Source organism: Rhipicephalus sanguineus, chromosome 2, assembly GCF_013339695.2.
Source record: "Rhipicephalus sanguineus isolate Rsan-2018 chromosome 2, BIME_Rsan_1.4, whole genome shotgun sequence".
In the NCBI taxonomy this organism is placed as follows: domain Eukaryota; kingdom Metazoa; phylum Arthropoda; class Arachnida; order Ixodida; family Ixodidae; genus Rhipicephalus; species Rhipicephalus sanguineus.
This window is the reverse complement of record NC_051177.1, coordinates 158741739-158759945: the sequence shown is the minus strand read 5'-3', so window position 1 is coordinate 158759945 and position 18207 is coordinate 158741739. Positions and strand designations below refer to the sequence as shown.

General features: G+C 45.9%; 1 protein-coding gene across 2 annotated transcripts in view; it reads right to left on the bottom strand.

The window, feature by feature from the left end:
- Positions 1 to 18207, bottom strand: part of LOC119383839 (venom metalloproteinase antarease-like TtrivMP_A) — a gene marked incomplete at its 3' end in the record, with an annotated part of 117927 nt that overhangs the window by 29284 nt on the left and 70436 nt on the right. Inside the window, 1 exon segment of one of the 2 annotated variants that reach the window (XM_037652118.2) lies at positions 7341 to 7486. Coding sequence (XP_037508046.1) covers positions 7341 to 7486 — 146 coding nt within the window. 2 annotated transcript variants of the gene reach the window in all.

Here is an 18207-nt window from a genome sequence, read left to right as displayed (position 1 = left end):
ACTCTTTGAAGGGGGTGATGCCGTCGCACCGCAATTTTTCGGCCAGCCTCCCGCGCCTCTCAGCCGCGCCGTCGTAGAGCAGTGAGGCGCCGTGAGCACAAATATGGCACCCGCGCAGTAGCAGACGCTGCGCCATAAAGACTAGGAAACGCCCATCGAAGCACCGTAAGACACGGTGGCAAGAAGCCACATCATATCTGACATCATAGTGCCAACAGTTGCAGCACCTTTCGCGTTTGCGTTGACAGTCCCATTCGGCTGGTCATGTACGATAGCGACTAAGAGCGGCCAGCATGTCCCCTCGGCACTTTCCAACAAACTTCTAGAGCTTCTCGGAACGAGGCGCTTTTGCACGACTGCTTACGAACCCTAGTCAAGTGCATTCGTCGAACATTTCCATCGGCCCCATTGCTTGTAGCGTGCCCTTGTTGGCACTAAAAACACAGATGATAACCCCGTTTTGTTTTCGACAGCTTTGAAGACGGCATCCCATTCCACTGAGCTGGAATGCCGTCTGCATCCCAGCTCAGTGGGTTTGGCCTGATGATCACCGTTGCAAATACTTCATTCCGCTTGTGTTGCGTCGGCGAAAATCTGGTGGATACAAAATTTCAGAAAAATATTTCTCAAGTTTAAAAAATAATACCCTCTTGTAACTTCCCATGTTTAGCTGATACGTAAAGCTTTTTGATGAGGTGTAATGCATATTTTAGTCCCACAACCAAAGCGTGTTTTTTTATGTTGAATACAGTGCTTTCTTCAAAAAAATATTTCCAGACAATTCGCTATATCTTCAGCACTTAACTTATTTTTCATTTATAGCATGTTCAACAGGCCACCAATACATACGTTATTTACGCCTTGAAAATTTGCCCCGTTCCCGAAAAAAAAATCTCAAATTTCGGAACATTATTCAGTTTTGCTCGTGGCATAAGCCCTCGAAAAATAAATATACATAAAGAAGTCATCATTTTTTAGTTACATCGGTTCATTAGCTTGCTGCAAGCATCATTTTTAAGTACACCACCAAAAAGGGCTTTGAAAAAAATTGTTGTTTGATGCCCTATAGCTCAGTTGGCGCAAAAATACAGACTCAAAAATAGGCGGAAAAGTTTTGGAAGCGGAAATAAGCGAGCAGAAGTAGCTTTGAACTTCAAAAAAAGCCGGCAGATTCCACGTATTGTGAGAATCGATGTAATGCGAAGCAGCCAGCAAAGAGCTGCATACATCGTCTTGTATGTTATTGAGGAAAATGCGTGTCATGGTTTTCATGTTAACTCCTATTATTCATGTTCGTCACATAGTAACGTCGCGCAATACCAACTTCGGGGTCGATCAAGCTAGAGAAACGGCCGCCAGCGCCCCATGAGCGTGGTACGCAAGTCATGCTGTACATGACATACGTGTCATGATTTTCATGTTAACTCGTGTTATTTATGTTCCTCACACGGTCACGTCGCAAGATACCAATTTTGGTGTATATCAAGCTAGCGAAACGGCCGCCAGCACCCCATGAGCGTGGCACGTAAGCCATGCTGTACATGACATGCGTGTTATGATTTTCATGTCAACTCGTGTTTTTATGTTCGTCACACAGTCACGTCGCGCAAAACCAATTCCCGGGTAGATCAAGCTAGCGAAACGGCCGCCAGCGCGCCATTATCGTGGCACGTAAGTCATGCTGTACATGACATGCGTGTCATGATTTTTATGTTAACTCGTGTTTTTATGTTCGCCACACAGTCACGTCGCGCAATACCAATTTCGGGGAAGACCAAGCCAGCGAAATGGCCGCCAGCGTTCCATGAGCGTGGCACGTAAGTCATGCTGTACATGTAATGCGTGTCATGATTTTCATGTTAACTTGTGTTATTTATGTTCATTACACAGTCACGTCGCAAGATACCAATTTTGGTGTATATAAAGCTAGCGAAACGGCCGCCAGCGCACCATGAGCGTGGCACGTAAGTCATGCTGTGCATGACATGCGTGTCATGATTTTCACGTTAACTCGTGTTATTTATGTTCGTCACACAGTCACGTCGCAAGATACCAATTTTGGTGTATATCAAACTAGCGAAACGGCCGCCAGTGCACCATGAGCGTAGCATGTAAATCATGCTGTACATGACATGCGTGTCAGGATTTTCATGTTATGACTTGTCATTTATGTTCGTCATACAGTCATGTTAGGCCATACCAATTTTGGTGCGCATTTGATGAAACAAGCGACCAGGAGAGCACAAAGTCGTAGGCGGCTAGATAGATAGATAGATAGATACATAGATAGATAGATAGATAGATAGATAGATAGATAGATAGATAGATAGATAGATAGATAGATAGATAGATAGATAGATAGATAGATAGATAGATAGATAGATAGATAGATACGCTCAAAGTCGCAGAAGTTCGCTAAGAAATGCTTCGCATTTAAAAAAAGACGTAGAAATTTTTTCAGCCATATTTATGATTGTCGGAAAAACACTGGTTGATTTGAAATGGATTGACCCAGTGGTAGTTTTGTTTCGGCATTATTTACGCTGTAGATTTCTGCGTAGTAATGATTGCGGAATCACGCCCCGTATTTCTCACAATAAATAGTTAGGGACCCCAATACAACCACGTTTGTTTATTTCGCCCGGTGGCTGCAGCACTGAAAGCTCAGAAGGAAAGGACAGTTTTGAACTTGTAATTTTTCCCAACCTTGCCGCATTTTGCCGCACTGCTATGCGCGAGGTCAATCAAGGCTCCTTCGTCGAAACATTCCGTGAGATGTCTTCAATGCTTTTGAGCAGTTCCAGTAAATAATACTGCAAGACACCGGGTGTAAAAGAAAACTGAAACCATATGCCGCACCGAGTATCTTTGCCCATCGGCCAAAGCAAAAGGAACGGAAGCCACTCTGCAAGCGAATGAGGGGAATCAGTGCTCACAACAAACGTTCCAAAAGAAAACGTTTGCTATTAATTACTGCAATATAACCCATTTTGAACTAAGCGCCCTTTTATTTTCTTGCACCTCTACAAAAAGACGCCTAACTCAGCTTTTCTGGTCATAGTCTGGTTTTAAGGCCTGTAGGTGTATAGATACCCCACATTTATTTGAATTTACACTGGGTAACATTGCAACATACCTTTATATCTGCGGGAAGTAGAGGCGGCAGGGGTAGTAAAAGTGGGCGGCTTTGAATAAATGTGTTTCTTTAAAAACAAATAAACATTAAGAGAGAGACACTAGAAGGCATGCTGTATTTACTAGATCTTGAAATGTAATCTGGTTGCTGATATTGCGCACATGCAGTGCACTTCTTTCTCCTAAGTAAACTTATTAGAATACTTTTAAACCATAATAAGCTTAGTGAAAAATACCGTGTAACCGTAGGAATGCTTCCGAACATTCACAAACGCAATGAAACCGATATCAATCCACGATACGCGCACTATTATTGCGCTCCAGTGCTCTTGTCGTGCGTAACAACTACGCACTACAAGAGCGCTAGGTATCCGAAAGGTATCCGAAAGTAGGAGTAAGCTCACAACATGCGTATTTTTAGGGGCGAAGCTCCTTAAGGCGGCACCCGTTCGTCCCTCGTAGTCATCGTAGTAGTGCGTAACAAGTCTTACGCTTTGACCTCCAAGGTGGTGCCGGTGGGAGATTTCTCCTGTGCGTTGTTGAACAATAAAAAATTCGCAGCGTGCGCGTTAACTAAAAGCCGAATTCTTCTGTCTCTCATTCCCCATTAGCAGCCATTGGCATGTTCCAGTAGGAAACGTTAGTAGAAGTAGAAGTGTAAGTGTTAGCTAAAAGCCGACTTCTTCTGTCTCTCATTCCCATTAGCAGCCATTGTTTACCTCCAAGGTAGTGCCTGGTGAGATTTCTCCTGTGCGTGATTAAACAATAAAAATTTTGTTCAAAACGCCGTTGATTGATGAAATAAACCAACGAAAGACGCCAGATGTTTTGTAAAAGCAGAACGAAAGAACGCCAGATGTTTTTCTTAAAGTGTAGTAGTAGTAGTTGTATGTAGCCACCTCTCCCGATCGTCAACGGGCGAGGTGGACCGGCAACGGCGCGAGGACCCCTGCCGTACGAGAGCTAAATCACACTAAAAGACATACTTTGCGGGCGATACACTCTAGTGAGCTTTCAACTTTCCGTCTTAATGTACATGATAAGAAATTATTTCTACGAAAAACGCAAGGCACACCTTGAGCAATATATTGGTTTTGGGACGCTAAATGGAACCATGAGGCGATGAGAAGCCGGAGCACTTGCACGATCGCGTTCCGTTGGCTTTCGTTGGGCATGCTACCGACCTCGCGTCGTGGAAACGCGCGACCTTTCTTCCCTCTAGCCTTGCCTTTAATTCGCACAGGGCGAGCGGGGAATGCGGTCGCTCTTGGCGCTCTTTCGCTCGGGAGCGGACTTCTTCCTTGCATTTCACCCGATCACAAGTGATAATGAAGGGACCACGTAAACCAACAGTACAATAAAACTTTGATGTTTAATATATACACGATGTTTCACACTCTTTATATTATGTACTGGGCGCATTTCACGGAAGAGTTTCAAGGTTTACAGATGATTCCCTCCGTAGCTTCGCCCCACTCATCATCATTCACCCCGTGGATATGCTGTGATTTTTTTTCTGAAACTAGACAACAAGATCTATTAGCTCAACCTCTACTTCATGCTATGCTGAATTTGAAAACGTGCAAAGGACGAACAAATAAATGCCTTCCATGACAGCTGCTGTGGGAAACTGCTTAGAAGGTACTTCGCACGTAGGTAAAACGCACGCGTTTTATTCCAACGGTTAACCTGCCCCGAGCTCGTTCAAGTTATTGTTCTCAGACGGATAGAGTGTTGGGCGAGTTGGTAATGCATTCTCTTTGTCCATGTAGTTTGATATTTTCTGAGCATCTTAGGCCCCAGGTGTTAATAATTGGGCGGTTCAAGCGCGCACTCAATTTGGTTTCACGCGTCTGCAAGATACACGAGAGCAAGAGGCGCGTTGGCTGCTAGTGCTGCTCCTTGGAGCCCTCGAGAAGGCGGGCGTGTAGCTCTCGCTAACATTCAAAAATAGAGGAAAACTAGGTTGAACTAGGGGACTAGGTTGAACGCCATAGAGGTCTTAACACTCATTGTTACCTGGTAAGATGACTAACGGTTTCTAACTGCACTCGAAAGCAACATTTTAAGGTTAAATAGTGTCGAGATAATTACCAATTTTGAAAATAGGCATTAGTAGGAACCAATATAAATATAGGCCCAAACGCCAAAAATATGCACTCAAAGGCCCTATAAAAACATTACAAAAGCCCTTCTTAACCACTAACTTATGCTCATAAATCAAAGTGGGCAATAAAACACTCAGAAAAAAATCACGCCATATCCACGGAATGAATGATGATAAGTGGGCGAAGCTCGAGAGGGGGAGATCATCGGTAAAACCGTAACCCTCCCGTGAAAGTTCGCCCATTAGATCATTAAGAAAGACGTGAGACTGTGTGCGTATATACACATCAGCTTTTATTTTGTTCCTTTATTTTGTTCGTCTACTGTCTACAGCCACCTGCTCCATCCGGTGACTCGCTGCGAAAGAGGAAGCGCGTCAAGAGCAATTGCCTTTAATTGCGTCAGTCACGTGCGAGTGACGTCATCATGACGTCACTCACTAGCGCCACCTGCTGAGTGAGTCATACAACTAGGTGGTTACGAACCGGTCAGAGGAAGGACAGACCCACGACGTAGTAAAGAAGAGAGAACACCACACAGGCGAACACGCACGAGAGTGTCACTCGTCAACGTCGTCTTCTTCTTCTACTGCATACCAGAACGCGCGCAGTAAAGAAGAAAGAATGCCACACAGGCGAACACGCACGAGAGTCACTCGTCAACGTTTTCTTCTGCTACTGCATACCAGAACTGCATACTAGCTCGTGAGAAGCGCGGGTTCTGGTATGCAGTAGAAAAAGATGACGTTGACGAGTGGTTACAAACCGGTCACAGAGGAAGGACAGACCCACGGCTTAAGGAACTTCGCCCCTAAAACATAGGCATTTGCCTAAAATGCGGTCTCTACTTATAACACTGAAATGTTGTTCACGCGCACGGTCTGTCAAACACCTTCCCTTCCTTTAATATTCAACTTATCGCAACTTGAGGGGATCGTGTACAAAAGTTCACTAGTGTGTTGGCGAACTGCGAAATAAACTCAATTCACATCTTTTTTTTCCCCTGATTTCTTCTCTTGCGGGGATACGCACGACAACTTGCACGGTACAGCGAAAACTGCATTTACTCTGTATTCAAATCCATTTTTATAGTATTTCCGAAACTTGATGCAAATAACGAATTGCTTGCAAATTGTTTTACTTTTACATATCTTTCCCAGCTTGTGGTTGTTCCTTGAGACTTACCCTAAGAGTCCAATGTAAGAAATCAAGTCACAGGGATAGTTCCCGCATTCCAAAACTTTGGCTGGCTGATGAAAACTGTTTGACTTCCAGTGCTCACCAGATTTGCTGATCGCGAATGCAAACATTTTATCGCGATGGCTCGTTCTACAAGCTTTCAGTGCGCGATGGTGTAAGGCAATATGTTCTAGTCTGACCTGCACGTGTACTGTGAACAAACATGCTGCAGTAAAATACAGCCTGATATGCTCTTCTTCGATGGAGCTTCCCAACTAATTTTCAGTCTTTCAGAAGACTTCCGAAAGACATTGAAAATTCATTGAACAGCAAGAACAAGGCACTTTTCATATTTCTGAAAAATCATAAATCTTTCGTCAGCGAACAGAATTATATTGATTACTGGTCTGTCAACGAGGTTTGCTTGTACTTGCATATCTAAATGAAACATAAAAATAGATGTCGTGCAGGATGGGTAGAAGACAAGAACTTTTCATAACCAGTTACGTTAAATAGGTAATCATTGGTCACTCTGATAAAATAAGCATTTTACCGCAGCACTTTTAGGGAATTACTTTTTTTTCGGTGCCGTGTACAAGTCTGATTCAAGTCACACTTCAGAGTAGTTTTGCAGTGACGTTGGTGCTGGACGTTGCGGGACAGTATTGTCCAGCCGCTTCCCTGCAAGCTGGATACATTTCAATGACTGGCTAATGACTGCCTTAAGTGATGCCGAAAAATTGCAAAATTATGTGCTGATTGACTCAATTGTACGACGAGAACCTGTCAAATCAAGAGCTTTATGTAACAATTAGCTTAGTGTATTGTGTCATTTGGCTGTCTTCCTAAAGTAGGATGACCGATGAAGAACACACCGAAAAATTTCGCAATCAAAAATATGCAGCTATGTGCATTACTCACCCTGTAAGAAGAAATATAATGTCAGATGTGATAAAATAGGCTTGCTGCGCAACGTAACTCATAAACTTTTCTATAGTAGGTCCATAAAGAATATTTTTCGTTTTCTTGTAGCCAGATGCTTCCACCATGTATGGCTCTTCAGAAAGCTAAAGAAAACAGAGGTAATAGATGTACGCATGCTCAGCGGCCCGCCGTTTAACAGATAAATTAGGATGTGCAACTAAATTGCTAGTAATAAAACGGAAGAATATCAATTTACGGATTTCAATTAGGCACTGCTCTTAAGCAATATATCTCTGTATTAGCATCATGGTTAAGCAGTATGTTCTTTCCTACAATATTACATCAAAAGTTATCTGTATAGGATGAGATAAGGACAACTTCTTTTGTTGCGTACTGTAAACAAATTCCAACCAGTTGCAGGCTGTGAAATCCATCGGGCAGCGAAGCTGCCACCCCTTGCGTCGGGCATTTCATTTTGCTTCTAAGTTTTGGCTTAGTTTTTACAAAGAATTTCTACATTGTTTCTTCTTTCTCCAGGGTAGGCCATGTGGATCCCGCGTGATGATATACCGATTCACGGCCGTGCTGGAACGCTACGGTAGTATTACAGGGCGGTCGTGGCTCATTCAAGTCGCGCACTCGCGCAAAACGCGTATTTAATTGCGACTGCACTGGAAAACAAGCAGCGTTGCAAGCGCTACTGCTGTGCATGAAATCGTCCCGCTGAAACGGCTAAACAATAAACAGAGAAAAAGCTCTTTCGATCGACTAACGCTCAAATAATGCTCAAAAAACGCGTGCACGTGGATCAACTACTATGCCACAGAAAAAGAGTGAAAAATTCACTAATACACTGCAAATCAGTTCAGCGGAATCCCTCAAGGTGGCGGAACTGTTAAGAATGAAAATTGACAAGGAAATCCAACAAGGAAATCCGTGCGCATTTCCTTCTGTCTTCGTGCCACAGTCAAGTGGCTGTCAATTTCACTTTCGTCACTCTTCCACCACCTTGCGGAATTCCGCAGAGCTGATTTGCAATGAGTGTCCATCTGCTTCGAGCGTCGATGAATTCCTTTTCGCGCTGACAATTGCTAGATTCCTGGTTACCTGTATTCGTTGAGAGACAGCCTAGGACAGGCGTTGGTCCCAAGTTCAATCCCAACAGCAGGACTAACTTTTTCGGCAACTAAGAAGCTTCCTATCTGACAAATCCGTGCGGATTTCTTTGTGGCTTCGTGCTATAGACGGGCGTTTGCTATTTTTTGTATTTTTTCATTACCAGAGAAGACACTTTCTTTACATATAATAGAAATTGCCTACTCTGTTAAGAAATAGCCACCCAGTATTCTGGAACCCGATTAACCCCCAATAACTCTCAACCATTAGCATTGTACGACGATCAAAACTGTCCGATTCCCGGTCAGGAGGCAGCCAAATATCTTCAGCACTTATCCTCTTCTAGCCTGCTCGCTGTACTCCAAGTTGGGAAGGTGACTTCTTGTGCAGCTACTCGAAGTTGGCTAGCAGCATTGGTCCTTGATAGGGGTATTGTCTCGAGCCTGTCACCTTGAAGAGCTGATCGAACAGCATTGCCGGCGTGTTCATTGCCTATCGCGCCGCAATGACTAGGCAGCCACTTAAATGTCACGTGGTACCTTTTCTCTAGCGAAGTATGGAGGAGACACCTAACCTCGAAGACCAACTGCTCGTATGGACCGTGCCGCAGAGCTGATAGCAAAGGTTACAAGGCTGCCTTGAATCGCTGAAGATTAAACATCTTCGAGGCTGTTCGCGGTTGACTACACAAAGCTCAGCACGAAAAGCTGCATGTTCTGCTGCCGTCCATGTCGTTGGGTGGTCTGTTTTGAAACTGACAGTAATATCTTTCGCTCGGACGAACACTAGAGGGTAGTTGATCCACCACCACTGCCTGACCAGTTTGCGTCTTCAGACACCTACTGGGCTACGCCGAAATGATGCCGCTCTGCTTTGCCGTTTATGGCTAAGAGTGGCTTTCACAAAGTCATTCTCCATTCGATTCGAAAGGGCTGGAAACCCGTTTTGTGACAACTGCGGTAGCGAGGAGACAAAACAGCACGGTGTGTGACCGGGCTAGTTGGTATTCCATGGCGACGTGAACATCGAGTGAAACATACAAGGATCCCTTCATCGGTTACACGTCCTTGTGTGTTTCACGTGCTGTTCACGCCACTACAGCACATATTTTGCGAGCATCCTCGCTACAATGGACAGAGAAAATCACTCGTACGAAACAATTCGGCAGAAACAATTCTGGAATGTCTGAGATCATTGCGGGTGAAGGCGGCAAAGACAGTGTTCAACGTCTTGAAGACATCACACCTGCACCGGCGGTTATAGACTAATGGTGTTATTATGACTATAAGTGACTTCATGTGGCATCGTCGGTATCAACGAGAAAATGCCAAAAACTCGAACTTTACTGTAAATACAATATTCTGCCATATATTCGAGCAGTCAATACTATCAGGAGTAATGCCGGAACACTGGAAAGTGGGTAATATTGTTCAAGGCCCTAACAAGTTACACCATCTCCCTTAAAGGGAACCATGTGGGGATGCGAAGCAGCGCATGGGTCGGATTTGTCTAAACTTCGTTCTTTCGGCTCCGTTTGGCTCCGCGTCGCCTGCATCCGCTTTGTCGCAAAACAAAGTTCAGCAAAAATCAGTAGTTTCACTTCACCACTTTAACTTCTTTAGGCTCACCGATTCAAATCTGGTCACGAAGTTCGCAACGATCCATTCTTTTATCCGAAAGAAAACCAAAACATAGCAATAAACAAAGCCACAGGTGCGTTCGAAGCCCATAAGCACGAAGACTAGGCAAATCCGTGTAATACCCATCATTCCCATGGTGGCTGAACGATCGCAGCGCCAGAGTTCCCTCTAGGTCATTTTAGGAAACTCTATGGCCACGGCGTCTTACCCAGCCCCTTACACAGGCCCAAACTCGCAAGCGCGTGCCAGAACACATGGTTTCGTCTGCGATACGCCAAGCTAGGACAGCATACGGCAGCGCAGGCCCCTAAAGCGAACGTTTTTAGAACCAATACAGTTTCGCAGCTCCGCTCGCTTGCCGGCGCACACGGCCGACGCGTTAACTTACGGCGCTGCTGTTCCATTTTGCTTCACTTGCTATGGTCCCCGGGATCGGATACTGCAACGCACCGTTCCTCTCAATGGCGCGTTGCCGAAGCTAATCGCGGAGGCGTCGCAAGCGGCTACTCCTGGCGCGTCTAGATCGCTGCGGCAAGTCCTGCGGCTACTCCTGGCTCGTGACGCTTGCGACGCGTTGAGCGTCGGGAGCGTCACGTACTCCGTGCGTGATTGTTTGCAAACGGTGATCGCTTGGAAAGCAGTTCTTTCGACTGAGCATGTGAAAGGGAGCGTGTGAAAGGGACAAAGCTGAAGAATGCCATCCTGATGCGCGTGTTGCACGAGCGGCTACACCTGTCACACTTCTGCGAATGAGGGCAAGGACCTGCAAGAAATATCTTCTGAATGCCTATCCCAGCATAATCGTGAAGACTAACTTCGCTACAAGTCGCCTAACCGAACTCAGGGAATGCAAATCAGGTACCTTGATCAACCGTAGTTCGTGTTGTACGCCTTTCTTAAGAAATCAGATTGAATTCGCCCTAAAATGAACAACGGTTCTCTATTTTATAACTTGCTTAGGATGACAAGTCTAAGTACATGAGTCAGTGTCATTTCCGCCTCCGTAGAAAAAATGCGACCGCCGCACTCGTGATCGATCCCGCAACCTTCGGGTCAGCAGCCGAGCACCGTAACCACTGTCCCACCATGGCTGCTAAACACAGGTTGACCGCAATGGAACATTCGTGCGAGAGGACAGCTGGACGTGTGAGATTGTAACATTATTAGAGGTGATGTTTGATTATCTTCTCGTGTTTATGAAGCATACCTTGTGAAATAATCGTTTTTTGAAACAGTCGAGGTTGTTGCAAAAGTTTAAATGTCGGAATCTCGACTGTCATGGCCGTCGCAAGCTGCAGCGACGATAGGTCACATGGGTGTTGTAGCATACGACGCTGAGGCATGATACAAGATGAAACTAGTTCTTGCCGCTAGTTCTTGCGTTGGCCGTCGCGTCCACTTCGGAGAGCAAGCGCCTTCGGGAGCTGCTAAACTGAACTGCTTCTAGAAACGTTGCCTAAAGTGCTCTGCACTTATTATCATCAAGGCGGTCGAAGAACAAGAGGAAGAAGACTTCATAGCGCGAGCGCGCGCACAGATGGCTATGCTGAGTGGGACGGTCACCAGTGGAACTATGGACACAGCCCAGCGCAAAAGCTGCTTCGCATCTAAAAGATCATTCATCTCTGTGTAGCAGTTATCGACTCATTTCCCTCACTAGCATTTGTTGTAAACTGATGGAACATATGATCTACTCTAGCATTGTCAAGTTCTTAGTAAGCAATAACTTTCTTAATGCCAGTGAGCACGGCGTTCGTTCGGGACTGTCATGTGACGGCCAACATACTTTATTTTATCACAATATTAGTTTCAGCCTTGATTTAGACATAACCATTGATGTTTTCTTCCTAAACTATGAAAAAAACACTTTTTATATATATTAATCACCTTTCCGCTAGTATCTCTTCTGAAATTCGCCTCCTTGCAGCTGAATTTTTCGTTACCGTCCCTTAGCAAGCTGCGCAGATATTACTATTCTTGAAAATGACCTCAGCCTTATTGAATTTTGGTGCGGCAAATGGTGAATGCCTATAAACATATAGAAAACTTCATTGGCAGCCCACGTGACTAACATAGCTAACTCCACGAATCGCACTCAGGGTTTCCTACTTAGTCACATAAGACTCGCGCCCCATCAATTTAACTAAATGCCTATCTTACGTTTCTTCGACCAAAATTAGAATATGCATATTTTGTTAAGCATCCTCATCAACCTAACCTATCTAACATTTCAAGATTATTTCAGAACCGTGGTGCTCGTTTTAAATGCCGAGCATTTCTTAGCGAACCAAAGGCACTTGGAATGTTGTCATCTATCTATCTATCTATCTATCTATCTATCTATCTATCTATCTATCTATCTATCTATCTATCTATCTATCTATCTATCTATCTATCTATCTATCTATCTATCTATCTATCTATCTATCTATCTATCTATCTATCTATCTATCTAGCCGCCTATGTCTCCGCGCTCTCGACATCGCTTCCTTTACTTGGTGTAGACCAAAATTGGTATGGGAGGGCAAGAACGTTTGACAAATACGACTCTCTGGTCATGACATGAATAAAGTGAAAACCCCGTCACGTACGTCTTCAAAGCGTTTCCTGCAGACGCGTGTGGCACATACCCTTTACCATGAGCCACGGCAGGCGGGTATGGGCCACATGTGATTGACAGTTTATATATTTCCACGAACGGCGAGAACAGATATTGGTAATTTATATGCGAGAGCGCATAGAAAAAAGTCAGTTTCACCGTGAGGGCGAAGCAATGAATGCGATTTCAACAAACTGTAGTGTGTTATACTAATTGAGGCTGCAGCTAACTGTTTTTTATTCGATCTCGCGTAACTACAAAACGCTGGTGTAAGAGAATGCGCTGTCCGCATACTCACTTCGCGTTGAGAGCGCAGCACGTAGAAGGGTATACGAGCCGCTCGTTGTGACGCTTGTCCAGATAGCTCGCGCGCCAGCGATCGCGACCGCGTCCTTAAATTCCAAGTGCAAAGTTGCTGCTCTCGCGGCATCCTCACCCCCCGCCTGGCGTCTTTAAAGACGGGTGGGGCGTTGCCCGGCAGGCCTCCCGAGCGGAGTGATTGTATCGCATGCACTCTCCGAGCGACGGAGCTTACAAAGCTCTGGAGGATCTTATCAGTTTGGACATCGTACGGGACATGCCGGTGGCGGCGACGGCAAAAACCCGCCGATAGTGTAATTGCTATCGCAATAAAACCGGCATCAGCAGCGTTGACCCGACCAATGCAAATAAACATGAGGATCCCAGCTGGAATCGAACCCAGGTGTTCTGATTGGCAGTCAAATATTCTAGCACAGAGCTACGCCACGTCTTTAAATTGCCTTGTAAAAAGACAAGAACCAGGTGTAATATTCGTGCAACGTCTATTGTGGTTCCAGTGCTGGCTATCTAATTTGATAACAAAGCTATGAGATTACATATGTTCTATGGTACAGGCGTCATGCCGGGTTAACGTCAATTGTAGTTTCAGTGTTGGCTCCAATTTCATGGAAGTCTAATGAATATTAAATTTGTATTCCTACGATTCAGCGAACTATATTCAAGCGCTGCTCGACCCCGGAGGCACACGCTGAAGAAAGTAACGTGTGCCATTCACACTATCAAACCGTAAAGTGCACTTCGTTTCGATAATACTGCCGTCTGTGTTGTGAAGTGAGGGATGATGTTACGTGAGACCATAAGCTACTCTTTAAACGCCAGTGTATTCGGCGCGCCTAATAAAGCCACGATGTGCACACAACTACTACTCTTACAAAACCACGTCGACTCACATGGTAACGCTTGGCTCAAAGCCACAGAATGCAGCATAGTTCACTCACTGCTTCGCATGAAAATCATTCTCACAAGACATGGGATCTGCCGAATTGTTTCTCCCATTCCGACGTTTTGTGGCTTTCTTCGAGTTTACGTAAAAGCTTTGCTGTGTACATAGGTAAAAACTTCGGTGTGTATAATGTGTACAAAAAACTATCATAATCATGAACCACCACGCGCTCTCTTCTTTCTCTTTGCAGTGAAGCTGTTTAATCTATCGGTAAGTTGTGCTTCATCGTGCAAAACTCCTCCGGTGGGTATGCGCCACGAAAATTGGTAAAGCCACACGACCGAGTACATCAAGCGCGAGCGTCAAACGAAAACTCTGCTTGGCGAACTGGAGCACGTGAAATATGTGAAAGAGACAGAGAAAGAAGGAGAGGAAGAGGGAGAGAAAGAAAGCGAGAGAAAGAGGATGAAGAAAAATCTTGGAGTAAGTGGCGCAAGGCTTGAAACAGCCAGCTGGAAGATTCTGGAGCCTACAAAACCAGCCAATAACCTAAAAACAACATACCAACAACTAGCGAATGCCCAACAACGACCTGTAAGCAACCTAGAAAAACATAGCTAAGAGCCTAGCAGCTACTTAGAAGCAACCTATCATCATCCAGCTAAGAGCCTAGCAACTACCTAGAAACAACCTATCATCACCCAGCTAAAGCCTACAAACAACCGAGAAACAAGCTATCGTCAACTAGCTGAAGCCTAGCAACAATCTTGAAGCAACCTTGAAACAACGTAGCATCACCTAGAAACAACCTATAAGCAACAAGATTAGGCTTCAGGTTCGTCCAGCTGCGCTGTTGCAAGCCTTGCGCGACTACGTCCAAGCGTCGCGCAATACGCTAACGAATGATATTCACACCATCGCACCATAGCATACACTGAGCTTCGATACAAGTGACGTCTGTGATCTAACGAGAGCGCTGACGTTATGTCAGACCACACGTTACCCTTTAAACACCAGTTATGCACACGTGGCTGCTAACAACTACCCTATCCTACAACTACTTCATTTACAAAAACACGTCGGTCCACCTCGTAACGCTTCGCTCAAAGACATAAAATGCAGCATAGAAGGCTTCTCGCTGACTCTTTCGCATGAAACCTATTCGCACAATGCGTGGGATCTGTCAAATTTGATCTGCTCTGAGTATTGTTATCACTGCATTGTTCGCGAACGTAAATCTCGGGTTCACCATACTAACCTTGAATTAAGAGCGAAATATCAATATTTAATAAACTTCCTGGAGATGTTAGCCCGGTTTATCGCCTGGCTTAGAAATACGACGTCATATATCTAGGCTATGCCTTTCAAAAATTTCGTCAAGCGCCTTTCCAAGTTGAAGTCATATCCCAGCTCATCGTTTGTCGAGCCACAAAAACAATCTTTGAGCGGTGTAGGCTCCGCCAGAACAAACTACCATACATCTTCGCTCTTTTTTAACACGAAAGTGTTTTATGCCGTGGTCCGCCAAGACTTCAGTGACGTATTTCCGTCACGGAAATGACGTCAAGAAATATACACGATCAGATGGAAAGAAAAAAAGGTACCGTCAACGGGCATCGAACCCACGACCGCTGGGTCCCCAACAACAGGTGCCGGGCACGCTATCCACTGCGCCACGGTCAGATACCCTGGAGGCTTTACAAACGCGCCTTTAATATCTACCACTCTCCCGATCGGCTAGGTGGTGTTGACCTCTGGGAGTTGTAAGGAAAAGTGATTCGTCATTGCTGCGGCATCCGCGGCTAGCACCTGCAACGCGTTACGCGTCCATACCGTTCGGTGCGTTTTCAATAGAAGTTGAATTTTGTCAATACCTTAACACACCGCGAGGTGGCGACCTCTGCCCAAGCGCAGTAAAAGCGTCAGCCTCTCTCATAGCATCACGCTAATACAAACCAAAAATAGCTCTGCGACGCGCGCCTGCCTCACCTGGCTGTAACACCGCGTTCCACACTTACGCGCTCGCCACGAGAAAGATCGCGGCCGGGCTACCGAGGTGGCACGACGCGCTTTGCGTTTCCCTCTAGTCCGGCCGTGGTGTTCAATCACATTTTAACATGCTGCGGGATGGGGAGCAAGATCTGCGTCCAATATGCGACGCTCTTGTGGCTATCGCACCTCGTTCTCTAATTACGCATTCACCATTAACTACTACAGCTACCACAAGGGTTTGTTTAATCTTTAACATGGACGTTAGTCGTCGGGATGGAGATGTACCACCAATCATCTAAGTGGGTGCATAGACGTTAAGCGGTGCCATTAGCTGCCAGACATCAATATACATTGTGCAAACTCTCTTATGTCAATGTACAGTAAGCATTCAGTTATTTCTGTAAGAGCACGCTTTACTTTCGTGTTATTCCGATTCCTATGACGGAGGGATCAACGATGTTTTTTTTTTGTAACAGCCGCACGCGTCTGGAACCACCTCCCTGCAACTACCGTACACCACTCAGATCCACGCCAATTGAAGGCTGTTCTCGAAACACTCCTTAACTGCAATTATGCCAATCGTCCATGTAACACTTCAGCTGGAACCATGAAGGCAGCGAAAATAAAAAAAAAAATGACAGGCCACATTGCTAGCGTTTCTCCGCGGCAGCAACTCTTCTAATAGTGTGTGCGAGAGCAGACGACTCAGCACTGCGTGCGTTAATAAAGAAAGCAAAACGTAGAGTGCCGCGTTCGCTCATCCGTATAAAAAGTCTTCTTCCGCTCAATTTGGCCGACTTCAGGTCGTGTGCGGCGCCGCTGAGAGTTTGTAATGCTATCCGGTATGACCTCGTAGTCCAGAGCGCAGAGACAGCGAAACACCTTGTATGGCCCGAAGTATCGCCGAAGTTTCTCACTACGTCCACGTCGGCTTATAGCAGTGCAGACCCAAACAGGGTCGCGGGAATTGTACTCTACGTGGCATCCTCGGTCTTTTTCTGGCTCATGATGCGCAGATGGCCGAGTTATCTGGCCTCTTCGGCGCGCTGTAGGTAGACTGTAACGTCGAGGCTTTCTTCGCCGGTAACGTTGTGTAGCACGGAGTCGAGCTTCGTTGTGGGGCTCTTTCCGTAAACCAGTTACAATAGTGACATCTGTGTGTTCGCTTGTACCACCGTTTCGTAGGCAAAGGTTACATACGCAAGCATGCCGTCTCATGTCTTGTGTTCGACGTCGACGTACGTTGCCAGCATGTCGGTGAGGGCTTTATTCAGACGCTCGGTGAAGCCATTTGTCTGCGGTTGGTTGGCAGTTGCCCTTTGATGAGCTGTCTGGCTGTATTTCGAAATCGCTTACGTTAGCCCTTCTGTTAAAGCCATACCCTCGTCGGTGATGAGGATTTCTGGGGCTGCGAGACGCAGTACGATGTTCTCCACGAACTTCGCTACCTCGTTGGCACTACTTGGGCAGGGCCCTGGTTTCGGCATAGCGGGTGAGAGTCCGCAGCTACAACGATCCACCTGCTGCCGGATCTTTCCGTCGGAAATAGTCCTAGCAAGCCAATCCCAATCTGCTTGAAGGGTCGACGAGGTGGTTCGATTGGCTGAAGGATTCTCGATGGCCTAGTAGGCGGTGTCTTGAGTCTCAGAGTACCGGCATGTCCTCACTTAAAAGAGACATCGCCAGTAAGGTGTGGTTAGTAGTACTTTTTGTATCCTCGGCTGCACGCAGGGAAAACCAAGGTGGCCAGTCGTTGGATCTTCGTACAGTGTAGGGGACTTGGCTCAGGCTGGCCAGATGTTCTGTAGAGGACATCGCTTTGGAAGAAAAATTACGCCGGTGCTCCCTCGAATGGCCTGGGGACAACGGCGGCTTTGCCTTCCAAACACTCTGCCAAGCTTATAAGTCTGGAACGTTTCGATGATGTGTGGCGAAGCCGTCGGCACTTATGCCACCCGAGAGGCTGTGTTCGTCGAGCTTACCTCAGAATGCTTTCGGGCTGTATTGTGAAACATGATGATGCCGAGTACCAGAAATCTGAGGCTCCAGCTTGAGAGGCACCCCGGAGGGTCCTTGAAGTTTGCTAACTGACACAAGGCGTGGTGGCTCACGACCTTGAAGGGACTGCCGTATAGGTAAGCGCGAAACATACATGTAATCCAGATGATGGCAAGGTACTCTTTTTCTGTCATCGAATAGTTGCTCCGGCCGTTGGTATATAGGTCTTTCTGTAAGGTGGCTGCTTCGAAGTATTGCCGAATTAGTGACGATTCCAAGTGCCTTTAGGTGTCGGAAGGCTTCTCCCTGCGGCGG